The sequence below is a fragment of the Strigops habroptila genome, chromosome 4 (genome assembly GCF_004027225.2).
Source record: "Strigops habroptila isolate Jane chromosome 4, bStrHab1.2.pri, whole genome shotgun sequence".
NCBI lineage: Eukaryota > Metazoa > Chordata > Aves > Psittaciformes > Psittacidae > Strigops > Strigops habroptila.
Window position 1 is genome coordinate 70,136,094 of NC_046358.1, and position 19,081 is coordinate 70,155,174.

Consider the following 19,081-nt stretch of genomic DNA (forward strand, 5'->3'; position numbering starts at 1 on the left):
AGTTGTTAAATATCTTTATGAAGTCAATCTTATTTACATGGATACAGAATCACTTTACAGACAGTTTAATCAGGAGGCAACGCGTGCTTTATTTCAGCAAATTAAGACGGGCAAGACTATGACACGTCCTTGTTTAAGTGGTCGATTAGTATGTGGGCTGGCGGTACCTGCAGGGTGTAACTAACAACAGCAAGCTACAGCAACCATGAAAACACTCACTGCACGAGCTCCACCACCTGGAAGGAGCGATCCACTTCACTTGCATCCTCACACATGTAGAACGACGACTCTTTGACCAATCATTTACGTTACGGGGGTTGTGCTAACGTAATAAAAGACTTTGTCCCAGCTTGGCAAAGGGCTCGGTGATAAACTTGCACCCCTTCAGAAGCAACAGCGGTTGTGTAGTACTTTAGTTACTGAGGGAGGGAACCTGAGGCAAAGGGCAGATTCCATCCCTGCTCTTTGTCCAGGAAATCAGCAGGACTAAGAACCCCCCTGGCTGCTGAGGGAGTCAGGGCAGCAGAGCTCCAACCAGCTCCAGGGAGATCCCACTCTGAGAGCCGTGCGAGACAGTGAGAAGGGCTGTCATGAAGACAGGGTTAAACGTCACCAACCCACCAAGACTCCTGGGAGAAGATAAGTAGCACTAAGCTTTCCAAACACGTGGAGCATTCAGGGCACCTGAGTGAGCAGCAGCCATCCCGGGCCCCCTATAGCAAACTGCTCCGCTCTCTGCAGGAAGGACACAATTTTTATTTCACATTTCCACTGGTCTGGATTCTAAATAATATTTCAACTTTAATTTTTACCCGATAAGCTTCCAGCAGCAGTGGGGACTGCGGAGCAACCTCAGAGAGAGCACTGCATTTCTGCAAAGCTGGTATTTTCCTTCATTACCATGTCCCAGGACGGTGGGTGGGTTTTCTATCATGATGGCTGCTGGTGCCTCAGTGGTGCGTCACCTCTCCAGCTGGGATTCTCACTATGCCGCTGACACCCTTTGCTCTCCAGAGCCCACTGCCAGAAGGATTCATCCCCAACTGCAAAGATGATTTGCTGCTGGCTCTTAGCTTCCAGTAGAACGCTTCCCTGTGGTTGAAGCAAGAGAGAAGTTCAGCGTTTCCTGAGCGCATCAGTCCGTGCAGCCCACGTGCTGAGCACACCTCCTGCCTGACCCATCACGCTGTCAGCCATGCACAGCAGACACATTTGACGCCTCTAGTGCCGGGAAGCCGAGCCCTGGAATCCAAGACATTGGTGCCTGTCAAGGATGATTTCAAACCTGCAGTGCTCCTTCACAGCAGGCCAACACCAACTAACTGGCACCCTGAGATGTAACACTGCACTCATTTGTGTGGAGGGAGCTTGAATGTGGTTTGTGACAAAGACTGATGCCTTCCTGGTGCTGTAAGCCTTTGGTGGGGCGAGTCCAGCCTGAGCATGCCAGCACCAGAGGCTCTGGAGGACCCGTGTGCCTGCCAGCAAGCGCGGGCTCTGCAGTGACTGAACAGCCCATTCCAGATAACAGGAACACCCTCGGTGCTTTGAACTGAGTACAGCTACTGAGTGGATGAGGAAGCAGAGCTGCAGGGGAGGCCAGCAGCCTCCCTAAAGATGCACCCAGCATTTTTGCTGCAGCAACAATATGCTTTAGTCCCTGGCTTTTTGCTCCAGGTCACAGGGGACAGCTAGGGCTTTTCACACAAGTGGCTAGAAGGCCTGAGGCTAAGTGAGAAGCAATGCTGTGCTTTTGCTGCTTCTACCTCCCAAGAAGTGCAAGTTCTGCTTAGTGGTGGTGGGGATAAGACGACAATGAAACACAAGAGGCCTCCTACCTCGGATGGGGTGTCAGGAGCTAAACATTTTCTTAAGTTTGGAAAGGAATCCCTCCTTGTTCTCCTCAGCCTCAGGCCTATCCCCGCCTGCGTCAGCGCTAGCCGTGGCCCTGCTACCTGGACACAAACAGCAAAGGGCTGCAGTCAGATACATCTCCCAGTATGTGCAGCCAGCACCCCAGACAAAGCAAGAGGGTTATTTTAGACAGGGAATGGTCAAGTCAAGGCAGCTGGTTTTGCCTGTGTCCTTGAGTACAGGGCTGCAGCAGGACACTTACAGTGAAAGTGCTGGAGAGCCTGGACCCCAGAAGTGGAAAAGATGACTGTGAGCCCAGGTAACAGTGTTCGCTTCCCTCTCCCCAGCCTTCCAACTGGCGAGGGAATCCTCCTGCTGCACTATCAAGTCAGGGACCCCACAGGCTTTGGAAACGAGCACTTGGAATTGAGAGTCTGCCACTAAAACCAGGTTGTTAACTTGACCACAGCCAGCCATCACTTTACAGGGAAGAAAAGCTGTATTGGTAGTTCCTGGAACAATCTCCCTTCCTGTTTCATGGTCGTGTTGTGATCCTTGAGAGCAAAGCAGTGCAAAACCGTGCTGGGAACCTGCTTCATGTAATAACAAGCAGTGCTCTGACAAACAAGGAGGAAATGAACCTGGGCTAGCATGAAAAAGGCTACAAGTATTTCAGATCAAGTATCTGGATAAGGAATCTTACTGGCAGCAGTGAGCATAATTTTCCTGTATAAACAGGGCCCAAGAAGTCGTTTGTCCCTCAAGAAGTGTCTATAGCAAGAACAAAGGAGACCTCATGGCTAATCTGCTTTTTCTGTGGCAAAACTGACAATAACAAGACCTCCAAATCCTCCTCAAGCTTTCTTTGTGCACAGAGAACACAAAGTCCAATCCTCCCCATCCTCCCACAGCTGACTGCAGGGCTCACACTGATGCAATGCTATGAAATATTGAGGCTGGTGGCAGAACACGCCTCCATCCATCCACTCGGGGTATTTCTGCTGCCCAGAGCAAGGACATGCTCTCAGCAACAGTCTGTCTCTGTACCACAAACTACTGGCAGTGTTTTTAATCCACCTTGCTGCTTAATTGTGGTAAAAACTGGCAGGTTTGCTGTTTAAAAAACAAGTCTGGAGAGCATTTTTTTTCCCTTTGGCACATAAATGCCTTTAGAAAGCTGGAATGAAAGTGTTATGCTTGGAGATCTCTCGCCTTCCCCCTCAAGCTGACCTTTAATGCTTACCCTCAGTGGAAAAGACCTAACTTCTTGTTATGAAAGCACTATAAAACATCACATCAGTAAGTATTTAGCAGATACTGCCTTCTAATGTTCTGAACTTCAGCCTTTTGTCCTCAGGCTTTGCACATGTAGTAGAGAGGATCCATGTTCCTGGGATCATCCGGCAGCTCCTGAAAGGCTCTTGCCTTTGCCTTTATGCAGTCATAAATACCCTTTTTGGTTTGAAGCACAGAAAGAAATCCAATGGACTTTACAAAGTTCACTGTTCCAATATGAGCAAAGAAAAAAAGTGCTCTCCACTAATGAAAGACAAAGCTCTTGCCTTACTATTTTACCATGTTTTATCTTTAGCTCCTACAGATGTCAGGTATCTCACCCCTGACATTCAAAACACAATGGCTGAATCAAAACTTTTAATCTGAGATGAAAGCAGCTTTACAATGCTCCCAGATGACTTTGCTGCCTTCCATCCTGCTGGATGCTGTCTACTGACTTGAGCAAATACTCAGCACCAATGAACATTTCCACCCTATTGTCCCCCACGTGCATTGAGCGTGGCTTGGAGCAGCGTGGACAGCAGCGCTCCCCTTTGGCTTTCAACGGGGAACATCCCTGCTGCAGTCAGAACCACAATGGATTAGCTCACACAGAAAACTGGCCTGAAGCATGTTCTCTTTTCCTACCTATGCTACTAAGACAAGTTACTTCTGGCCCAGGGGCCGAAGCAAGGAGTGTAAGACATTCATCACCACAGTGAGACTCCACAACTCATCAGGACCCTGGAGTATCTCAATCTGTGGCTCTCTTCAGCCACAGATTTGTCCAGGAAGTATTTGAGTAACGCTTTCTGGGAAGAGGGAATCTCCTTGCTTTGTGTTACATCAAACTGAAACCATTTCCAAAGTAACGTGCTCGGCAGGTTGTGCTGATGCAGTCTCAAGGTTACCCTGGCTCACCCTCCTCCCCAGGAACCCTCCAGAAGCGCTCTGCACTCCCACACCAACTCCTCAAGGAAGAGCACCAACTGCCACCGCTCACCTGACGCTGTGTTTGTGACCCCATTCACTGTGCCCTCCACATCTGCCTCATCCTCGGCGTAGCTCATCATTAAGGCTCGCTGGCGATCCGTCAGCCTCCTACAGGTCCAACACAGAGGAGTGGTTACGGCTATCTTTAGGGACAAATGTATCTACAGCTCTCTTTAACCTTCTCCAGCAGCACACAGGAGAGGCAGCTACTGGAAGTATAAGAGGAATACACCTGGCATACACTGAGAATCCCTACAGAGCTCTTAAAATGAATGATCTAGAAAGAATAAGAGTGGAAGAGGAGAGACATGACCCACTGCATTTCATCAAACTACACTGAAAAATCAAAGTATTTCCAAGTGCTGAGAAGTGGAGCTGCAACAGAACACACATGTGGTGGGGAGGCCTCAGGAAATGAACTCCAAGCGCAGCAATACAAGGTGAACTGCTTCCTTCACCCGAGGAGCCAAGGGTGTACTTCTGCATTTCCAGGGTGTAGGATTTTTAGAGCTGGGTTGCCAAACGGTCTTATTAAAAACATCAAAAAGTTAGAATTCCTAGCAGAGAGAAATTAAGGACCTTGACAAAGCACGAAGGAATTTTGCCAAAATCTTTCTGGACAATGTTTTGTTTTGGTTTTTGTTTTTTTTTTTTTTTTTTTTTTTTTTTTTTTCTGGTTTGGGTCCCGCCCCCCAAAAAAAAGTTCAAGACTTCACAGAAACTTGTATTAGCTCTACTTACTGAGGAACTTTTATCTTTATGTGAATGAAGTGGTCTCCGTAGCCGTAACTGTTAACCTTGGGAATGCCTTTCCCACTCATTCGAATTCTCTGGTCTGGCTGAATACCAGGGGGTATCTATGAACACAGAGGTGTCATGTTTATTACTCCAGTTTAACCATTTCCATAGTAATTGCATTACATGTCTATAAAAAACTAACTGTTGCTCCAGCAAGCCTCAAAGCAGGACAGGAGAGATCTGGTACATTCATGCATCTGAACACATTCAGAAGCCAAGTCAGTAATGATGGAAAAGCTTTTAAAGGAATGAGTAAAAAACCTTGCATGGTCTGTAGACCTTGGCTGGGATTTGTCCAGCAAGCCACCCAGCTCTTCCTCTCCCTGTCCCTACCACAGAAAGGAGGTGTGAGCAAGCAGGTCACACACTACCTGACGCTCAATCCTGACCAAGTCTGAAACGTGACACTGGCAGACTTAGAACATCCGTGCCACCTCTGCAACAAAGGAGGAGTCTCTGCTGTCCCACACCAATTTATGCCCAAGCTCTTCCACATAACGGTACTTACTGTGATATTGATTGTCTCATACAAGCCTTGACATCTGGCTGTACCTCCCAGGACAGCCTGCGCTATTGAAATGAGGAGATCTGAATGGACATCTGCTCCATTTCTTCTGAACACAGAACTTTTCTGAACCTAAAAGGCAGGCAGTTCCAAAGAGAAGTGAGCACACCACCACAAAGTTCTCATGGTAAACTGCTTTGAAGGTTCTCTGAAGGAAACATACCAGAACACTGCAGTCAGACCCTTTACCATCCACAAACTGCATGGCTCAGAAGTGTAAGTTAATGTTCAGTCTTTTAGACTCACACAGATCTTGACATAGCCATGACTAGCCAGAGGCTTAGGAGGACGCCTGCTTCCTAGCTCAGCAATTCCCTCCCCTAATGCTGTTGTTAATTTATCAGTGTCAGTATGATTCTGTGGAGACCAAGAAGACACTGCCTTATCCAGTACCTAAACAGGGGAGAGCCAGAAGACAATAGGAAGGCAAGCACCTCTGAAGTGGCCTTACAAGCTGGAAGAGAATTAAATCCTCCAGCACCATTAAAAAGGCGCTAAAAAAATTTTTCTCCTTGACAGAGATGCATATTACAGGACACCTACAGGACAAGAGGGCCCCAGGTACCGAATATGCACAAATGCATCTCATGGGCATTCCTGCAGCCCTCCTCAGCACTCCCAGCCCTGCGAGCAGACAGCTCCTGCACATTGCCAAGTCAAAGACACAAGGCATCAGGAACCTACTCTGCATTTTGATGCCCGCTACCGTAAGGGCCTTGTCCTGGAAGAAGCAGCACAATTCTTCACAAGCAGACTGAACGTTACACCACTGGTTACAATGCAGACCTGCTATCTCAGAAAATTCATGCGGATCATGTTACTTCAGCTGTTTTCAAGCATCACTCACTCTTCCTCCTCCATGCTCCATTCAGACAGTTGTGAAGGGAACAGGCAACCAGCTTAATAATGAAAACAGCTGATGATACGTACCCTGAACGTAATGAAGATTTCTTTCTTCCCCACAGGCATCCGAACTGTCTGCCCATCCTCAACACCTGCCATCAGGAAAAAAAAGAGGGAATGTTACATTACAATCCGTGTGTTACAAGTGTTACCTACAACTCCTGAATCCCCAAAAGGCAGCCATGACAGCAGCACCCACACATCCAGCTCAAGGCACACAGCGAGCAGCACAGTAATGCTCTCCACAGGAGCCCAGGAGCTGTGGCCCAAGGAAGGAGGTGTCAGCACATGTTTATAACCCCAGTGATTGCTACACCTCAAACAGGTTCCTTATTTCAACCCCTACAGAATTCTTTAGGGAAATGCACCAGATTAAGGACCATGGCAGCCTCCATGAGCTGCAGGAAAATTATAGGCTGCTCACTCAGGGCAGTCTCAGAGAACCAAGTCTTCAGCCCCACTCTCTGGTGAGGAAGGTCACCAGCACACCTTCCTGAGCCAAGTTAAGGCTTCCAAGATTCCCACCCTCTCCCCAGGCTTCAAAGGACAAAGGAAAAACTCAAGAAATGAAACCTTTTGAGAGTTTCGCTCTTCAAAACCTGCTTAGAAGGACCCATGCAAGAACCAAAACTTTGCCTCAGGAAGGGCAAAGCAAACATTTATATCCATGGCCAGAAAGTTCATCTCACTATCAGCCCTTTCAGCTGCCAAGTTATCAACCTTCTTTGTTCTTTAGATAACTTCTCTGCAGCAAAACTTCTCCCATTGCTCTAGAAGGGACCAGACAAGCTTTGGAGGTAAGCACCTTGCTCTTGGCCGTAAGCACCTTGCTCTTGGCCAAGTGGAAGCAAATAACTAATAGTTAACAGAGAGCAGTGCACAAGCACAGCACTAACCAGCTGGCACAGGGACCATCACTGTCTTCTTCTGTTTGGTTTGTCCCGTTCCTCGACATAGTACACATGGTGTGGTTATGATGGAACCGCGACCGCCGCACCGTCGGCACGTAGATCGCATTACAAAAGGGCCAGTGTTTATTGTCTCCTGGTGAAGAAAACAGATTGTATGAATATTTAGTACCCAGATGGTACTTTTCCACAACACACTGCCAGTGCCTGTCCAGGCACATCCAAGTCCTCCTAATCGCACATGCAACCTGACGGACAGTGACATCCTTCAGCAAGGGGTGGAACAGAAAAACAGCTCACAGACCCAAGAGGACGCTGCTTGTGAGAACCTGCATCAGATCCAGTTGCTGTCGTGTTCTGATCTCCACTGAAAACCACCACTGCTATGAGCAAGTGCCTCATGGCAAAGGGAAGGGAAACACAATGCTTTACATCTTTAAGCTTTAATGTGCAAGACGGACCAGTGCTCCTGACAGCATTATTTCATAGGGAACTACAAGCATCTGTATTCTGAGGAATCAAAGGACAATCCACTTGCATGAATTATTGCCAGTGACCAGGAAAATGTTACGGAGACTAAGCTATGGACTGCACTGTGAAACCTACCCACCAGACTGGACCACAGGAAGAAATGGTGGGAAGAGCTTGCAGCCACCTCTGACCAACTACAGTTGCTCTGTGCACAAAGGTATTCTGGTCAGAGCGACTGCCAGTGGCAGTCACTCTGTGTGGAAATTGAAAGCTTGATCATTACTTACTGTAAGTAACATGAATCTTATTATTTCACAATTACCCTGAGCCTATCATCACCTTCCTCCTTCCTCCACCTCTCAGTTTCCCATTTAATGTCCAAATAATTTCAGAACTGTTACCTTCTATAATATGGTTTGCTGGATGTGTGATACCAGATGATGTAGCCTTAACAGCTAGTGCTGTTAGCTGGGCAGAGCTCTTCTTTAATACAAAGAAGATCTTCCTAGTGCCTATTAATATCAAGTCAACATTAATTTGGCTTTGCCCAAGATAACCCGACGACTGTAGAGAGAATTTTTCACTGTGGAAGGGACTGACCTGCCCCCAGAGGGAAAAGCACAGCAGAATTCATGTCTTAAGAAGTACTTACCATGCCAGTGCCACTGCAGTAGTGACAGCGCTGTGCTTTGGTACCAGGTTCGTGTCCTTTCCCATGGCATCGCTCACAGGAGTCATTGATGTTCACCACAATCTCCTTGTTAACACCTTTTGCAGCTTGGGTGAATGTCAGTTCCATGATATACTGTACAGGAAACACAGACATTGATCTACAACTGGTGTGTGATGGGGTTTTAAGCAGACTGAAATTGGTTTATGCCAAATATAAAATCATGCTTAAAATACACACAGGTAACAGACAGGGGGAAGAAATGGGTGGACACACAAGTCGTTTGAGGGCTCACCTTGTTTGAGGAAGCAATAATCTGTCTCACAGAAGTGAAAAGGGCACAAAATGATAGCAGACATTATAGGAATGATGGTTACACCAGTCTGATGAGCAATTGTATAGCAGAAATGCAATTTAAAAATACAAAAGGAAGTAAAAGTAGAAGTCAAGTGTCATTCTGCTCTCGGGAAAACCCTTACTATTTCTAAAGGTTTTATTTCATGGGAATGCAGCAACAGGTGAGGGTGAAGGGTTTCAACCCCAATAACAGCATTTGATTTTCCTCGATAAACTCTTTACTCACCAAGGGAAGTCATCAGCAAAAATGACTGCACAGAATAGGAAATTCTGTTTAGAATTAAAGGGTCATTTTTAGTGAAGCAATTCCCAAGCATTTCTGAAGGCAGCACATGAGCTGTCAACACCTAAAAGAGCACTAAGCTGCAGTACAAAGAAGACACAGGTTTGGTTTTATTGCGGGCTCCACGGCAAAGTTAAGCCAATTAAGTTGCAAAATTAAGCCAATTAAGCAGCCAAACCTAATGCTGGAAGGCTTGGTTTATAGTTAAAAGGTATTTTGTGGTTTTCAGCATTACAGATCAAAGCAGACAAGTGTAAATCACTGTACAGCAGAAGAGATGCCTCTGCAACAGTGGAATTGTTTGGCAGCACCAACTGGCATCAGGAAACACCAGATGAAGCGGCTCAAGTACAGAAAAGAATACTCTGTGTGGAGGTGTGGAGAATGTACCTACACAGCTTATCAAAATATGTGACTCCCCCACCAAACAACGGGATGCTCGCATGCTGATATTTCCAGAAGCAAATTCTTTACTTAAGCTTGCTCTGGGAGCCATCTATGACAGATCTGTCCCTCTCCAGCTTCTGAGGTTTTAATTTCTCCTTTTCATTACTCAGCAAATAAACCCATTTGATACCTCCTGCGGCTGGTCAAAGACACTCTGAAAATCGCCAAAAGGGGATCCCGAAAACTCTCCAAAGATTTTCCTGAAGAGCTCCTCGGGATCGATGGAGGGACCGCTGCTCCAGTACTGCCGCCCCGCGCTGGCGCCCGTCGCCCCAGGGTCAAAACTGGCCGTGCCGTACGCATCGTACTGCTTCCGCTTCACTTCATCACTTAACACCTTGGAGGCAAAGAATGATGCCATCAGGACACTGTGCAGATCCACAGCAGCCAAGCAGTCTGTAGCTGCATAGCAGCATCTCTTGGGAAAATCCAAGGCTCCCAGCCTCACTGCCACAAGCCCTCCACACTCTCAGACCTTGTCATGAGAAGGCAAGCACAGCAGCACATGAATAACCAAGCAGCTGCTTCTGCCCTGGTGCCTCTCAGCTCAGCATGAGGAGAACACGATCTTGCTGATCTATAATAAATAACTGACGTTATAGAATTGATTATTAGTGTATTGGGTGAAAGCTGGTGAATACTGGGTGAAAATCCAAGAGGGCACAAATTGGCACAAGAACAAGCTGAAGAGTAAGGAGAGACAGGGCTGGGGAAGAACAGTGAAGAACTGCTGTGTCAAACAGCCAGTAACCACAGCCAGGGTTTTTTGCTTGATTTAAAGAGACTGACAATTCCACGGGGGTGACCACTACATCCATGCCAGTCACCCACTGCTAAAAAAGAGCACAAATTGAAAAAGCCCCCAACATACTCAGCTAAATCAGATACTTGGGTTAAGTGATTTCCTGGAGATACCGCTGGGACAGACATGCTCACGTCTGAAGTACAAGACACCAAAACTGTTTCCCCATCTACTCTCCAACCTTTCCCCCTTTTCATCAAATAAAATCCTGTATATTACCTCGTAGGCTTCTGCCAACTGAGCAAACTTCTCTTTAGCTTTCGGGTCATCCTTGTTTGTATCGGGGTGGTATTTCTTTGCCAGCTAAACAACAAAAAAGCAAGAATTAGAGACAAGAGACGCGAGATTTGCGTTAGCAGGCTCCCGCGGCAGGACGTGCCTGGTAGTAGGCCTTCTTGATCTCCTTCTGGGTGGCGGTGCGGGGCACCCCCAGCACCTGGTAATAGTCCTCCTTGGCGCGGGCCGCGGCGCTGCTGTGGAAGGCGGCGGCGGCGCGGCTCGTCCCTACGGGAGAGGAGGGCAGAGGGGCCGGGTGAGGGCCGGGCGGGCGCCGCGAAGGGAAAGAGGCGGGACCACGCAGGGGGAACGGGCCCAGCCCTCGCGCCGGCCCCGCCGCCGCGACAGCCCCACGGCCCCCCGCCCCGGCCCGCTGAGGCCCCAGCGGCCGCGCTCACCCGCGGCGCAGAGCGGCAGGAGGAGGCGGCGGGCGACGGGCCGCGGCGCGGCGCGGAGCCCCCGCAGGAGCCAGACGAGCGGCAGCCGCCCGGGGTCCCGCGGCCCGCGGCTCCTCACGACGGCGGCAGCGGCGGCCCCGAGCCAGCGCGAGGAGGTACCGGCCGCCATCTTGGCCCAGCACGCGCTGCGGCGGACGACGAAGCGGCGGCGCGCATGCGCAGTACACTCGAGCCGCCGGCACTGCGCATGCGCACCTGCGGGAGCCGCGGGAACGGCGAGGGCGGGGCAGGGGGGAGGGCGAAGGAGGAGCCCGCGCCCGGCGCCCCTGCGGGGAGGTGGCACCGTGAGGGCTCGGCTGGGACGCGGCCGTGGGGCTCTCCGCCGCCCGCCGCGGAGCGGTGTTTACCTTCCGGGGCGGTGGAACGGGTTCCGGGGCGGAGCGTGTGTGTTGATCCGGCCGGGCTTTGGGCTGTGAGGGAGGAGGGAGCGGGTACGGAGGGCACCAGCCCCGCAGCCGCCATGAGTGGTGAGTGAGGGGACTGGAGCGGGGCCCGCTCGATGCGGCCGCTGGGTCTCTGGGGCACCGTCGGGGCGGGGGCGGGCAGAGCTTGCCCAGGGGTTTCCCGCCTCTCCGCTGCCTCCTCAGGCTGGCGGGGTGCTGTCCCCCGCGGGCCGGGGCCCCTTTCCCCCGTACGCTTGTCCCCGGAGGGGCTGTGGCGGGTGGGGCGCGGGAGGCTTTGGTCTGTGTGTCCCCGCAGCACGGGGTAGGGCTCAGTCCTTGCCGGCATCACCACACCTCGCCCCTCGTTCTGGCTGCCGGACCCCCCCGCAAAGTGGTGCTGTAGCTCGTTTTAAAGCCTAAAGCCTGCCCTTGAGCGTGACACTGGCTCACAGCACGGGTGATGTTACTGGAGTAACTAAATGCTACATTTTTTACAGGTAGCAGTAATTTCTGAAAATGAAACCAAAACCGAAAGCACTTAAGTTGTATTTTTCTCTGTTTTGTTCTCGCCTTTGTGGTAGGAAGAAAACAAAAGGTTCTTATGGAAGAAAAGATGAGGAGAAAAAAAAAGATTATTGTGGGGAAGTCTGTTAATTGTCATTTTGAAACATTAAAGTAGCAATCAAATCTTTCAAACCATGGGAAAAGAAAGTCTCTTGAATGTTTCAGATCTTGACGTGGTAGACTCAATCCAAGTGTTGAAATTTTTAAGAGTCAGCATTTTCATATGAAAAAGCCTCAGCCCTTCAGTGATTAATTCAGCCTGGGACAAACCTTGTGCAAATTTCTGCAAATCAAAATATCTCCTTAGGAGACTCACCTTTGGGAACTCTGAGTTCTGTGACTCAAAAGGCAAGGTGGCAACTCTTGTGGCATAAAGTCTTATCACAGAATCATGGAATGGTTGGTTTGGAAGGGACCTTAAAGCTCATCCAGTCCCAACCCCCTGCCACGGGCAGGGACACCTTCCACTAGAGCAGGTTGCTCCAAGCCCCTGTGTCCAACCTGGCCTTGAACACTGCCAGGGATGGGGCAGCCACAGCTTCTCTGGGCACCCTGTGCCAGCGCCTCAGCACCCTCACAGGGAAGAACTTCTTCCTTCTATCTAACCTGAACTTCCACTGTTTCAGTTTGAGCCCATCACCTCTTGTCCTGTTGCTACAGTTCCCGATGAAGTCCCTGATGTCCCCTACAGGGACATCCCTGTAGGCCTTTTCAGACACTGGAAGGCTGGTTTCTTAGTTTTTTCCAACCTTATACTTGTGTTTTCACAATTATTTTTAGACTCATGTTTGAACTTCCTTTTTTATTGCAGTGGTTTAAATATAGCCTTTCTTTCTGAGTAATGCTGGTTTCCTGCATTCTATGTTTTGTATTTGTATGTTACTGCAGTCTTTACAGTATTCCAACTCAGTAGAAGGGTGTTTTGGTCAGTTTGTGATACACTGTTAGTGCATAAATCAGTTAGAGCTGCTCACACTTCATTGATGCACTTACCTGAAAGTAATACGCTTTTTTTTAGAAGATGAAGTTTGGAAAATGAAGACTGTAAAAGAGCAAAACCTTTAATAGAGCTGGTAGAGATTTATTTGTACCTTCCATCTACTTGAAACAAAACATTGCTAAATAGTGCTAAGTTTTCTAGGCTTATTGGAAAGAAAAACCACACAACTTCATCTTTCAATTTTAAAAAATGTTAGATTCTGAATATTCCTTTTTCTACCTGCAAAGTTTCTATGTTAAGCACAACAGAATAATTCTGAAGACATGCATTGAACAGAAACTGCAGCCAGCCCTCACTTATAGACATCATGTGGCCTCGGAGCCCTGTTACTGGTGATCGGAACTGCATATGAAATTATTGGCTGTAAACACATGATACAAATTTGCAAGTAAAATTGTGACAAAATGTGCATTGCACTGCACTCAGTCTGTGTAAATTTAAGGCTGTTTGATATAACATGCTTTAGTCTTTTAGAACACCACTTATCATCTGTAGGTTTTCTGTGTTTATGCATCTTTTTGTGTTGTTCACAGTCTGGTATTTAGTTACAAACCATTTCTTTGTCATCAAATAGATGCAAAGATGCCAAAGAGATGTGAATTGAAAAATTAACATGTATTGCATTTGGAAGACAAACTTAACCCACACACTTAGTATTTTCATTTGATAGATGTTTTTCAGGTCACAAATTATTGATTACATGCGTTTGTTCATGAGTAGTCTCAGACTGCTAATATGAAGAGAAATGTTGCATTATGCCTGTTCTCACAGGTGTGTGGATAGCATAAGATGTAGAAGTAATAAGTTTTGAAACAGTAGAGAAGATCTGCAGGTTTGTGTATATTCAGTGTTCCTGTGCGTGAGAGCTTGTAATAAAAGTTGAGCTTTAATCATTTTCCTTATTCCAGTTACGTGATTTATAAGGCATTTAGATGCATAGGCGTGTGTCTGCTTTTGGCAATGTCTGCATGGTAAGAACACTGAATGTGATTTAATAAAACTGTGAACTCTGAAGGAGCATAAAGTGGAGTGGTAAGGATTAGATGAATTTAACCTGATCTTCCTAGTGGCATAACTCACATAGTTGTTCAGGACTTAAAACCTATTTGGTGTGGGGTTTGTTTCTACAATCCTTTACTAGCCTTGAGCATTGTTTGCATCTTCACCTGAGTTTGCGTGCATTGAAATATTTAATAATAGAACCAAACCTCATACATCACATGTCTACACAGTTTGAGTAAGAGCTCAAAATGGGAAGTGTAACTTCTTGAAAATCCAGAGTAATCAGCCAAATAAGCATTGTGAAGCTTAGTTAGCAGCTGACTTGTGTATTTTAGACTTACTATGGGGGTTTTCTTCTCATAATCCAATATTTAAAATGAAATGGAAGCAGAATAATTCCAGTAGGACAAATTCTGTCCCATCCTCCTGGTTTAGGAGGAAACTGCTTTGAATGGGATTATGAAGATAGGGAATTCTGGGATTGGGACCTTGCAGTGTTGGACAGCAAAAGAAAGACTCATGTGTCTTGAATGTTGTCGCTATTTACTAGAGAGCTGATGGTGTAGTGATTGATTTTGCAGCATCTGGAGGAACTTGCTCATGCAGTTTTGGTAATTGGCTTTCAGGCTATGCATATATTAGTTGTATGTTCTTTGAGAGGAAAGGAGTAATAGAGTGACTTTAATTCCAGAGAGATCACAGAGGTTTATGAAGGATATTTTGAACTCGAGTTCAGAATAAAGAAATGATAGAGGTGATGTAGGTTAATTAAACAATAAATTTTACACATATTCTTGGGAGTTTATAAAGCATATTCTGACAAGCAAAGTATTATGCTGTCTGTTGTTGAAGTGATTGAGAAGTTAAAGATTATCTTGCATAGTTTCATGTAACAAACTAGATTTTATAGGTATTAATCAGGAAGAACTATGCTGGTAGTTAAATTTTAAGGGATTTATTATAACAATTGCTTTCTGTTTCACCTGATTAAAAACTCTGCAGTAAGGTGGTTTGACAGTAAGAAGATATTAATTTTAAATTGATATCATGTTGTTGAATTTCAGGTTCACAGAACAATGACACTAAAAGACAGTTTCTTCTGGAACGGCTGCTGGATGCAGTTAAACAGGTGAGAAATCCAGTACATATTTTTACAGTATACTTACTCCAAGTTGTCAGTACTAGCAGGAGCAGTCTTTGCCCTTTTTTCTCCTCTTTACCGAAGAAGAAACCTTGTCTTTTGCACAGCACTACTGAGTTTTTTTGTCTGCTGCTAAAAAATAATTATGCAGTATTTAAAATTCTTGTTCTTGACAGATTATATTTGTGATATTTATACTTATTATAAATATATTTATAATACAGAATATGTATAAGAATATATATTTGTAATACTTAAACCACTGAACTAAATTGTAGTGTACTGCATTGTACTGTACATTTTACAGTAGCAGCTTTTTTTCTTTGCAGTAGGATTTTAGTGAATGGTTACAGTAGAGGTAAAGATGGGATTTATTTGTGTGTGCATGTGTAGATATCTTGCATCAGGATGAAGTTCAGCAAATAGAATTTCACAGACTGGATTCACTTTAGGAGAGCTTGGGAGGCAAAAGACTGCCTGGAAAGTAAGCCAATGATACGTTCTATAAGAAATGATCCTTCTGTAACTGTAGTGCTGAGCTGAATAGGAGCAATGTTTGTTTTTGTGGTTGTACATTTAAAACTCGAAAGTAGTAATTTTCACTCAAATTTACTGAAGGACCTGCAGGTGTGTGGCGCTGGCTAGCGAGGGCATACAATAAGAACTCCAAGGGTAGCCCATTAGTGGAACATAATGCTGTGAAACACTTTGGTTGCAGGCTGTATTTGGCAATGTGTTGTCTTGTACTGCTTCAGTTTTTTGTTATGACTTTGTTTCTTACATGGAGATAATTTGAAATACTGAGTTTGTTAGTGCAACAAGAATTTATTAAAATCTGTTTATTGCAGTGTCAAATACGATTTGGAGGAAGAAAAGAAATTGCTTCAGACTCTGATAGCAGGTAAAATAGTCTAAGAAACTTCCAACGTGCTTAGATTATGTATTGTAATGGCACAAAATTCCTGACATGCTCAAGAACCCTGTTTCCTTTGTTTACACAGACACTGACATGGGACTCTGAATTTTTCATCTTGTTACAAATTTGATAGCTTGACACAGGGTATTCTTCTGTATGAAGCTGAAGTCTTTAAATGGCTGCAGCGTTCATGCCAAAGCATTGAATCCTGAGGTCTGAGCATGACACTGGGAGAACTGACCTTCCATAAAACCTTGTTTAAAGTGAATGCATATTTATTGCCGATCCACCTGTGTTTCATGAAGCCTGACACCTAACTGTCAAGTGTGTTTAACACATAGTCACTAAGAAAATTGTCATCCTTATTTTTTCTAGTTCCTGACATGTTTTAAACCTGTTTTTCTTCCTTTTCTGAATGAGTTGTTCCTTTTTATTACAAAAAGTCAAGTCAAAGGAAGTAAAAAAATGTCATTTAATTCCTATTAGTTGCATTTGTTGTTGGATATGGCATGTTGGTTTCTAAGCTTTTAAGAAGATGACAGACAGAAATAGCAGTGCGTTCTGTATTTTACTGAGTCTATCTCAGAACCTATCCTATCAAAGAATTTTGGGTAAAGATAAATCCAGGATTAAATGCAGTTGTTTGTTGTACTTTTTCTAATGTCCTTGAAGTTTGACTCTGCCTGTTAAGAAGATAATTCTCTGTTGACCATTTATAAATGATGTATAGAATTCTCTTCAATCTCCTCCTAATTCAGCCTTTAAGAACATGTCTAAGGGTGTGTTTTCATAACTTCTGGAAGGTCACCATAACAATTCATTGCTACCGAAAGGGTGGGGAGGGTTCATGTATCTCCTCAAGGTTGCTGACTTAAGTACTAGTTGCACCACCTTTTTAAGCAATGCCTGGTGGTCATCCATTCACCTCTGAATTAATGTAATGAAAGAAGAAATAATGCAAAAGGATAACATTCTGCCATTTTAGTGAGTTAGATAAGTAAAACATCTGGTGAATGCTGGAGTTGCTGCAAGAAGGGGAAGCAGCTAGAAGCAATGGGAAGTGCAGAAGAGGAGGAAGAAGCCATAAGGGCTGAGAGAGGCAAACCCATTTCCTTTCAGGAGTAGCTTGTAATGCAGCTCCTGCATGTTGTCTGTGTGTGGAACTCCAGGCTAAAGGAGTTAGCAGTTCACACAAGTTTTTAAGAACATGAGCTCTTTCGCAGAACCTAGTTTCTGTTCTGCGTTTTTCTGAATTGAAAAAGTCAAGTCTTTTTGGTTTTTTTTGTTTTCCTGGGGGGTCGTGTATCTGCAGGAATTTCCATTTTTGACAGCATCAGTCTTTGTGGCAAAATGTAATCACAAGAGCTCCACAATCATCTTGAGTATTGTTTGAATGATGTTCTGCTTTATTAGTCGAGGTTTCCTGGCATAGATGGACTGGAAAGCATTACATGTTAAAAGCTCTTCTGTCCAGGGCAGTTATGGTAAATATGCTTCTCTTTCTGTCGGTGCTTCTCCTGAGATGATCTGCTTTTTTGTGACCCTGGATAGAATTCTGTACTTGTGGAGTGCTGGGACAGAGTCTTGCGCCACTTTGTCAGCTGTTTTTATGCATTTGCTTGAACTTAGTTATAGTATCTGCCCTTCCTTTTGGAAATCAGCTTTCGCAGTGAGTTGGCAACTTTCTTAAAGCTTAAGTTTTAAGTATTGTGTATTTAATAGCCAAAAGTAATACTTATTTTCTCTAAGTATATCAAACAAACAGATTTCATTCCTATCTGTTATACCTTAAGCGTTAGTCTTCCCTATAGGTTACAGTAATATTCCTTTCTTTGGCAGGCTGAATTATGCTGGTTTTACAATGTTTCTAGTTGTGTGAAAACTGATTTATTAACTGGGTTATGTTAAAGAAACATAAAAATCAGGAGATTTATAGATAGTATTGTAGAGAACAGCATCAAAACATGAAAATTCAACACATCTCCAGAAAAATCTTTCTTATTTTCCTATGCCTGGGATTTCTGAAGGACGTTAAAATGTATGTTTGTTTTCCTAGGCTTGAATTATAGAGTACTAATGCAAATTAATAAAATTGTCTATTAATTGTATAGGAAGTTACAGCATATTTTCAGAAAATCATTCATTGCATGTGTAGCACGAAGTGTATTTATGAAAACGTAATTGCATTTCATGGAAAGTATGAAATCTGAAGCTGAAATGATGTGACTAACAATCACTGTAGCAGGTGAGGATGATTTCTCAAATTGATTGCCAATTCTTCTGAAAGTCATTTATGCCCCAGCTTTGGATAGTTATAGAATCATAGAATGGTTTGGGTTGGAAGGGACCTTAAGATCATCCAGTTCCAACCCCCCTGCCATGGGCAGGGATGCCTTACACTAGACCATGTTGCCCAAGGGTCTGTCCAGCCTGGCCTTGAATGAATAACAAGGCTGTGGGTATAAGTAGATTATACTGTTTGCAGATAATGAGATTAGAGCATACGAGGAGTCTTTCACTACAGGTAAGATAATGGTTCACCTTTACATTCAGAGATTTGGAATAAACCTGCTCTGTAGAAACACAGTTGATTGTTCTTTTCACAAGATTTCCTTACAAATTCTGTTGCAGAGTCACTTGTTTGTGTGCTCAGTTCGAAGCTGTGTTTCAGCATGGTCTGAGGAGGAGCCGAGGACTAGCGTTAACAGCAGCAGCCATCAAACAGGCAGCAGGTTTCTCCAGTAAAACTGAAATAGGTAATTCATTAATCCTAATGATTCTATTTTAAGCATGTGCAAGCAAGTGATACAATTTCTAATGGAAGTTTTAAGACTGCAGTCTGCTGGTAGCATACTTAACACTTGGACTCTCAATAAGCAGTGAAAATGGTAATTGCTTTCTTAATTGTGTTGTAACTTTCATACCAAGCTTCTCTAGAAATGGTGTTCGGAAATCTGCGCTTCTTACAGTTCCGTCATGAATAGCATCTTTGGCAAATAAGTTGAATTCTGATAG

General features: G+C 45.1%; 2 protein-coding genes across 9 annotated transcripts in view; one reads left to right on the forward strand and one right to left on the reverse strand.

Moving 5' to 3' along the window:
* DNAJA3 (DnaJ heat shock protein family (Hsp40) member A3) lies at positions 1-11,239 on the reverse strand. Of its 2 annotated transcripts, XM_030483462.2 has the most exons (12): positions 11,001-11,239; positions 10,706-10,830; positions 10,546-10,629; positions 9,655-9,861; positions 8,420-8,572; positions 7,285-7,432; positions 6,416-6,480; positions 5,429-5,557; positions 4,864-4,979; positions 4,133-4,230; positions 1,839-1,955; positions 1-1,092 (listed from the first exon to the last, which is right to left on the reverse strand). In XM_030483462.2, exons 1-11 carry the CDS (start codon positions 11,167-11,169, stop codon positions 1,852-1,854), a joined length of 1,398 nt encoding a protein of 465 aa, XP_030339322.1. In that variant the 5' UTR covers positions 11,170-11,239; the 3' UTR covers positions 1-1,092; positions 1,839-1,851. The 2 variants fall into 2 exon arrangements, with proteins under 2 accessions (XP_030339322.1, XP_030339323.1); XM_030483463.2 differs by lacking the exon at positions 1,839-1,955.
* Positions 11,240-11,346: 107 nt separating this feature from the next.
* The window catches only part of SNX29 (sorting nexin 29), a 128,247-nt gene continuing 120,512 nt past the window's right edge, over positions 11,347-19,081 (forward strand). For 5 of the 7 annotated variants that reach the window (XR_003990809.1, XM_030481409.1, XM_030481412.1 and 2 more), the window contains exons 1-4: positions 12,812-13,339; positions 15,074-15,138; positions 15,999-16,051; positions 18,698-18,822. Coding sequence is in view for 5 of the 7 variants with exons in the window: in XM_030481409.1 (XP_030337269.1) it covers positions 13,315-13,339; positions 15,074-15,138; positions 15,999-16,051; positions 18,698-18,822 (268 nt within the window). In the remaining 2 variants the exon portion in view is untranslated. Of the gene's footprint in view, positions 11,528-12,811; positions 13,340-15,073; positions 15,139-15,998; positions 16,052-18,080; positions 18,312-18,697; positions 18,823-19,081 lie in introns of those variants that run through there. The other 2 variants (XM_030481410.1, XM_030481413.1) reach the window with 2 other exon arrangements.